The sequence below is a fragment of the Anomaloglossus baeobatrachus genome, chromosome 8 (genome assembly GCF_048569485.1).
Source record: "Anomaloglossus baeobatrachus isolate aAnoBae1 chromosome 8, aAnoBae1.hap1, whole genome shotgun sequence".
NCBI classification, from domain to species: Eukaryota; Metazoa; Chordata; class Amphibia; order Anura; family Aromobatidae; genus Anomaloglossus; species Anomaloglossus baeobatrachus.
Genome location: NC_134360.1, coordinates 111,064,521 through 111,072,921, shown reverse-complemented (window position 1 = coordinate 111,072,921; position 8,401 = coordinate 111,064,521). Strand labels below are relative to the sequence as shown.

The window sequence follows — 8,401 nt, the reverse complement described above, 5'->3', positions numbered from 1 at the left end:
AGATGGAGAGAATTTCCCAGAAAAGAAAGCACAAGGTTTCATTTTAGAAGCTACAGGATCTCTTTGAGACAAAATAGCTCCTGTTCCAATTTCTGAGGCATCAACCTCCACTTGAAATGGAAGAGAAGCATCCGGTTGCTTCAGGACCGGATCACAGGAGAACCTCTCCTTAAGCGTTTGAAAGGCCTTAATGGCCTCCGGAGTCCAATTCTCAACATCCGCCCCCTTCCTAGTCAAATCAGTAAAGGGCTTGACAATACTGGAGCGACTTTCTATAAATCTTCAATAGATATTAGCAAAGCCCAAAACTTTTTGAAGGGACTTCAAAGGTGTGGGCTAAACCCAGTCATAAGTGGCCTGAAACTTGATCAGATCCATCCCAATTGAAGACTGGGGCGGAATATACCCCAAAAATGAGATATTTTGTATGCCAAAGAGATATTTAGACCCCTTAACATATGCATTTTCCCTGAGTACCTGAAAGACCGTACTAACCTGTTTAACATGAGACTCTCAATCATCAGAGAAGATCAAAATATCATCCAAATTTACAGCCAGAAATTTACCAATAAATTCTCGCAAAATATCATTCATGACTGACTGGAAGATGGAGGGGGCATTAGTGAGCCCAAAAGGCATCACTAGGTACTCATAATGCCCTCAGGGGTGTAAAAAGCCATCTTCCATTCATCACCTTCCTTAATTCGAATATGATTATACGCCCCCCCCCCCCAAAAGGTCAAGTTTAGTCAATCATTTAGCACCCTTTACTCTAGAAAACAAGTCTGACATCAGAGGCAATGGATATTGATATTTCACAGTGATTTTATTAAGCGGGCAGTAATGCAGAGTCTTAATGATCCATCCTTCTTGGTGATAAAGAAAAAGCCCGCACCAAGGGGCAAAGATGACGGTCTAATATCACCTTTCTCCAATGACTCCTTAACAATTCCTCATAGCATCATGTTCAGGCACCGACAAATTGAAAATTCTTCCTTTAGGAAATTTGGATCCCGGCAATAATTCAATAGCACAATCACGTTCCCTATGGGGATGTAAAAAAATCAGATTTAGTCTCATTAAACACATCAATGAAATCCGACAAAAAATCAGGTCATTATGCATACATTGGCAACCCTAACTAGCAACAGACAAAGATCTAAAATCTAGGACCGGATTATAGGTTTGCAACCAAGGGAATCCCAACACCATATCATCATGTAAGTTATGTAATACCAAAATCTCACATTCTTTCTGATGACCTAGTTCAACCCTCATAGTTACCTGAATCGTAAACTGGGGCTTATTCATAGCAAGAGGAGTAGCATCAATTACCCTTAAAGAAATAGGAGTTTGAAGAGGCACCAAAGAAAAGCCACACCTTTTAGCAAATCCAAAATCCATCAAGTTCAAAGCTGCCCCAGAATCAAGAAAGGCCATAGTAGAAAACTAGAATAGAGAACAAAGCAAAGAAACAGACAACAGGAATTTAGTTCACACGGTGCCCACCTTACATGAATGAGCAGATCTCCTCTCTCGCTTAGGGCAAACAGCGATAGTATGAGATTCGTCCCCACAATAGAAACAAAGCTTATTACCTTCTAAAAACCTGTCACTCAACATTAGATAGGACCCTATCACACTGCATAGGTTCACAAAACTGTTCCTTAACCAATACATCTGCTTGTAAAGTTTTATGCTCGCGCAAACGTCTATCAATCTAAATGGCCAACGTCATAGACTCATTAAGACCAGTAGGAATAGTAATAAAATCTGGAGTGATATAGAGAATGGCTCATCCCCTTTACCTCTCAGAACGCTTCTGCTGACATACCACGGCGAAGGCATACATTTAGTGCAAAAGAATCCACTATGCCGAGCGTTGTCAAGTCTGGTCGAGATTATTTAAGTATATAAATCCTCCTTCATCCCCCCTTCTAACTCTACTAGATGTTCTAGAAGCAAAAATGCAACTATTAGACCAAAGGGAAACTTTCGCTCAAACGTTCAGCGCTGTCAAGATAGATAAGCTGTATGTAGATGGAGCCTTTCTCCCACTAAATGAAATACAAAAAATTCCAGGGCTCCAAAATCTTAACTTTCTCCAATATGGAATGGTACAAAACCTGCTTAAAAATTGCACTATGATTCGGATTTGACACGAAACCTTACTCCATTTGAGTCCCTTTGTGCCAAAAAATCCAAGCCTACCAAGGTCCTTTCAACGATCTATCAAGCTCTTCTCGCTAATGAATTATGCCTAAAGATGGCGTATATAGCAGAATGGGAAAAGGATTTGGGAGTCCGCTTTTCCGATACACAAATCTGCCACATATACTCGCACTCACATGGCCCAACAAAATGTGTGAAGACACAAGAGAATTCCTACAAGATAGTTTTGCGATGGTATAATACTCCTTTGCAGTCACAACATTGGAAGAAAGACTCGCAGAGTAATTGTTGGAGGTGTGGGGAAAAAACAGGAAGCTACCTCCACTTGTGGTGGCAATGCCCAGTTTTGAAAACCTTTTGGGTAGCAGTGGAGTGATTAGTACGTGAATCTACAGGACAAAAAATAACCCTCACCCCTGAACTAGCCCTTTTGAACATACTTCAGAAGCATAAACAGATTAAACACTCAGAAGTGTTATATAACATAATAGCTGCAGCGAAATTACTGATACCAACTTTTTGGAGTTCCTCTCAAGTGCCTACCTATAAGCAACTTATTTGTAATACAGATCAATTATACCATCTGGCGGAACTGGTTGCAGTGGTGAGCTGTTCCCAAATAACATTCAAAAGGCAGTGGAAGGCCTGTATATTATTTAGAAATTACTTGGCCTCTGTGAATATGGCCGAATAGGGTTGCATTGGTTGTAATGCTCTTCCTCTTAGCACCAAACCCCTCTCCTAGGGAACACCTCCATAAACATGTAAATTCCTGACACCCAACCCAAACTCCCTTCCTTTCTTCCTTCTCTAAATTCCAACCTTTTGTCCTCTCTCCTCTTTCTCTTTAACCTGAATATGGTTTCATATAGTTTCAATGCTTCTGAAGTGTGACTATCTTTGATTTGCTGTTTAAACTTACGCATTCATGCTCAGATTGAGTTGTATATGTATTGTCCAAGTTGACTTATTATTTCAATTTCAATGCACTCTATAACGTAATATGGTTATCAATAAAAAGATTGTTGAAAAGAAAAGACCAGTAGGAATAGGAAATCCCACCATTGCATCTTTCACTGTATCTTAGACGCTTCCTAAAGCGTGCCGCAAGAGCATCATCATTCTACCTAGTGAGGACAGTCCACTTTCTAAACTTCTGACAAAATAATTCAGCTGAATCCTGACCCTGAAACAAGGGCAACCAAGGCCCTCTCAGCTTGATCAACATTATTAGGTTCATCATACAACAAACCCTGGGCCTGAAAAAAAGAATCCACATTATCAAGAGCAGGATCTCCAGGAGTCAAAGAAAAGGCCCACTCCTGATCATCACCGCACAACAAGGAGATAACAATCTTAACCTGCTGCATGGAACTCCCTGAGGACTTAATGCCAAAAATAATTTACAATTATTTTTAAAATTCAAAAATTTAGCTCTATCCTCGAGAATAGTTCAGGAATAGGGATTTTAGGTTCTAATATAGGACTTTTGAGTAAGATAAGCAGATCTTCCCTGAACTTCAGCAGCAACATGACTAACACGATCAGCTAACTGACCAATATCCATGACAACAGAAGATCTCCTACGTGGCTCAAAGAAAAAGAAGAAAAATAAACAGAATATTTTTTCCCTTCTTTTGAGTACCTATTTTTTGTGTGGCCGGTGATACTGTTATGGTCAGGAGACCACAAAAGATCTTGCAGAAAACCCATAAAAATGATGGAAGATAATGCACAAGAGTAGTTTGAAACTTAGATGGCTGCAATCCACTAACTGCAGAAACACAACTAGAAGAAGCAGTGGAGCGTTCCTAACCAACCTAGATGCCTCGTCACTGCCAAAGAGCTAACTAACCTCAAAGATAAAATGAGAAATCCTGACTTGTCTCAGAATAGTCCCAAAGGAAAGAGACAAGCCCCCAACATATAACGACGGTAACATAAGTAAAAACAACACACAGATAGAAAGTATAGGGTTAAGCAAAGTGAAGCCCTGCTATCTAGATACAATAGGATAGGATAGATTTGCTAATTTCAGCCAGCAAAAACCCTAAAAAAATACCAACACCTGATAATCAGTGCAGGGAGAGCTCTTATTCACATGCAAGAAACAAAAAGGTGCATGAGAACTAATTAAATCTCAGAAGGAAAAAACAAAAATACTTATCAGGCATAGCTGCAGACCAAGATGACGTGGAAACAAAACCGATGCAAAGGAAAGAAAAAACCACTGCGTAAATCATTCCTGGAGAATCCAAAAAGGAGCAGAGAAAAATGCAAAAACAGAACCTACAGGGAAAGGCAAAAGCCTCAAAGCTGGAGGACAAAATTCAGGACATTTTCTCATGGAGTAGAAACAATTATCACCGGCAAAAGCTAGACAGAAACTGCCTTCCTTTATACCCCCAGGCTGGACTCTATAAGCTTTTTGGATAAACCATCATCTCCTGTACCTGTCTGAGTTACAGATGCAGAATCAGACTCATTACCAGCACTAGCCACCAGAGGGAGCCCAGAAACACTCTCGGGAACAGCACCATCTCTGATGATATTCACAATAGTGCACATTACTTCAGGATTAGGACAACATGGGCACATTACTACAGGATGGGCACATTACTACAGAATGAGGACAAGGATGGTGCACATTACTACAGGATGGGGACAACATGGGCCCATTACTACAGAATGAGGACCAGGATGGTGACGTTACTACAGGATGGGGACAAGGATGGGCACATTACTATAGGGGACAAGGATGGGGCACAATACTACAGGATGGGGACAACATGGGCCCATTACTACAGAATGAGGACCAGGATGGTGACATTACTACAAGAAAGGGAAAAGGATGGGCACATTACTACAGGATGAGGACCAGGATGGGCACATTACTACGGGATGGAGACAAGGATGGGGACATTACTACATGAAGGGGAACAGGATAGGGACATTATCAAAAGATGAAGACCAGCATGGGAATATTGCTAAAAGATGTTGGCCAAAATTACTAAATTATGCTGACTGTAAAACAATATTACTTACGAACATGGGATAAAATGTAAAAAGAAAAAAAATCAAAGTAAAGCATGAATTTTTTTCACCATTCGAAATGTTTTTTTTTGTTTTTTCTTATAATTAAACAAAATAAGTGCACATTTGTTATAATAAAAGAGCAAAAAAAGTTGAAAAATAGTGATCCAAAGTAGTATAGAAAAAAAATTGTACCTATAAAAATGTCACTTTGTCCTGCAAAGAATTCGGCCTCCCAAATTATTACCGTATTTTTTGCTTTATAAGACGCACCTGATAAGACGCACCCCCAAATTTGGTGAAGGAGAAGAGATTTTTTTTTTTAATGTTAAATGGAGTCCGTCTTATAATGCCAGTGTCCGTCTAACAAATCATATAGGGTATATGTCCCTCATAGCCCCCTCATCCTAAAATTAGCCCCCTTAATCTGGATATGGCCCTTTTATATTGAATATAGCCCCCTTGTGCTGGCACACGTCCCCCAGTGATGCCACATGTCCCACATTGATGGCACACGTCCCCTATTGCTGGCACACGTCTCCTATTGATGGAACACGTCCCCTATTTATGGCACACGTCCCCCTGTGCTGGCACATGTCCCCTACAGCTGGCACAGGTTTCGTATAGGTGGCACACGTCCCCTACAGCTGGCACAGGTTTCCTATAGATGGCACACGCCTCCTACAGCTGGTACAGGTCTCCTGTGGATGGCACACGTCCCCCTGTGCTGCCCATGGCCCCCTATGGATGGCACACCTCCCCCTGTGCTATATATGGCCCCCTATGGATGGCACACCTCCCCCTGTGCTAGATATAGCCCCCTATGGATGGCACACCTCCCCCTGTGCTAGATATGGCCCCTATGGATGGCACACCTCCCCCTGTGCTAGATATGGCCCCCTATGGATGGCACACCTCCCCCTGTGCTAGATATGGCCCCCTATGGATGGCACACCTCCCCTGTGTTAGATATGGCCCCCTATGGGTGGCACCCGTCCCCCTGTGTTAGATATGGCCCCCTATGGGTGGCACCCGTCCCCCTGTGTTAGATATGGCCCCCTATGGATGGCACCCGTCCCCCTGTGTTAGATATAGCCCCCTATGGATGGCACCCGTCCCCCTGTGTTAGATATGGCCCCCTATAGATGGCACATGTTCCCCTGTGTTAGATATGGCCCCCATGTTGCTGCCCATAGTAAAATAAAACACCCTTTCCTTACCTTCTCCAGCGCTGTTCTCCTGCGTCTTCCTCCATGCTGGTGATCTCCTGCACTTCCTGGTTCTTGGTGACGGTCGTGTGATCGGCACAGCAGAGTGACATCATCTCTGCGTGCCTGATCGCAGCGGCAGCAGAGAGATTGGGGAGACGCTGGGAGACACGCTGGAGGAGGTGAGTAAAGAGTGTTTTATTTTACTATGGGCAGCAGCATGGGGGCCATATCTAACACAGGGGGGGCATGTGTGATCAAAGGGGGGCACAGGCACATGTAATATGCACCGCTCTCTCAGCCCGTCACCGCGGTGCGGTTTCAGCACCACGGTGATGGACAGCGGCAGTGCATATTATATGAACGGGAGCAGGAGATCTAACGCTGCCGCCCGCAGCTTTCACCTGCCCCCAGCACCGCTCCAGAGCTGCCCCCACCTCCCCTGGACTCTAGTGTATATACATATATACACCCCCCCCGTAAATTCGGATTATAAGACGCACCCCCTACTTTCCCCAAAAATTTGGGGGAACAAAAGTGCGTCTTATACAGCGAAAAATACGGTATTTTGTCTGTGTGCGGCCCTTATATCCAGCTGAGTTTGAGACCCCTGATGTAATGTATGGATGAGCCAGTTCCTCCTGAGAAGCTCAGCTTTTACTCATTTCAAGGAATCCAGCTCTGTGACTCAATGGGATTATAGATAGATGATCTTTTTCCTCATGAAGACAAGCCCTAACTGCGGTTGTTATTAATAACAGAGAGGCTTTCTCTTTGAGACAGTGTGAGCACCAGAATCCTGGTAATAATTCCATTTCATCACATCATTCCTCTAAAAGCTCGCTAACCACAGATTGTTCTCAAAGTTGGTGATTATTCCATGAAAATACAGATACATTAGTGTTTATTTTTTTTTTCTTTGATATTCTGGCGGTTTGGTATTACTGTTCCCTACTGAGATATACGTATATATGTATTGTTTAGGAAATGGGCTGAAGATGTTGATGAAAAAGGCGCTGAAATTCAAGGATCCATTGCTAATGAAAATGATCAGGAATATTTCTCAACATGATGGTCCAACCAAGAATTTGTTTATAGTAAGCAATTTTTCCAAACATTTTGCACAAATCACAATGTTTTGTTTTGACAGATGACCGTCTGGGGGATGTTACGTATGTATTACTGACTGAATTTGCTGGTATCACAGTGCAGGGAATTGAATGGGGTGATTAAACAAACCATCACAGAACTGTTGGCTAGAATATACAGTATCGACTAGGCCTGGGTGGCCATATTCTCAGAAAGGGATGCAGCTACAGGTAACATGCTGTAAACAGCCAGAAACATCCGCTTGATACGGTAATAACTTGTGGAATTGATTTGGTCATGACGTTTTATAGTGATTGTCAGAGACCTCATCCAGCTAGCTTGGTTGCAATACTATTAAAGTATTAAAAAGCAGCCCGACATTAGGCACATTAACTAGAGCATAGTCTTAATGTTCCATAAATGAGAGTAAAATGTACACTCAGCAGTTAGGTGCTGACGTAGGTGCTTTGATCGAACCCCCACCCCCCCACCCCCCCATCTGCACCACGGGTCCGGTCACCATCTTCACCACTGTTATGGCCCTAAAGCTGGGAGCTGGGAGACACATGAAGAGATTGGTCTGCAAGTCATGGCCAACAAGGTTTGTCCTCAAACACAAGCTGGCAAACAGCAATGTGTAAAGCCCAAGAACCAAAATGAAAGGATAGCACTAAAGTCTACTACAAAAGTGGAAACTTATCCACAAGTACAACAGTATCCACATTCTTAAGCTTTGCAGAGACAATATGGGAAGGAGTCTTGCGAGGATAATTTGCATATTCCCAGTGCCTTCTGGGATAAGTGAAGAGTCACCGCGAGCTCAAGGAGAACCAGGTTTTGGCCGTTACAGCCGGAAGGAAGACTTCTGAATACCGCGCGCCTAGCTAGAATTTTAGCCT

At 42.8% G+C, this 8,401-nt stretch overlaps 1 protein-coding gene across 1 annotated transcript in view; it reads left to right on the top strand.

The window, feature by feature from the left end:
• Positions 1 to 8,401, top strand: part of KIFAP3 (kinesin associated protein 3) — a 347,223-nt gene that overhangs the window by 215,190 nt on the left and 123,632 nt on the right. Inside the window, exon 12 of the mRNA XM_075322100.1 lies at positions 7,373 to 7,510. Coding sequence (XP_075178215.1) covers positions 7,373 to 7,510 — 138 coding nt within the window. The remainder of the gene's footprint in view (positions 1 to 7,372; positions 7,511 to 8,401) is intronic.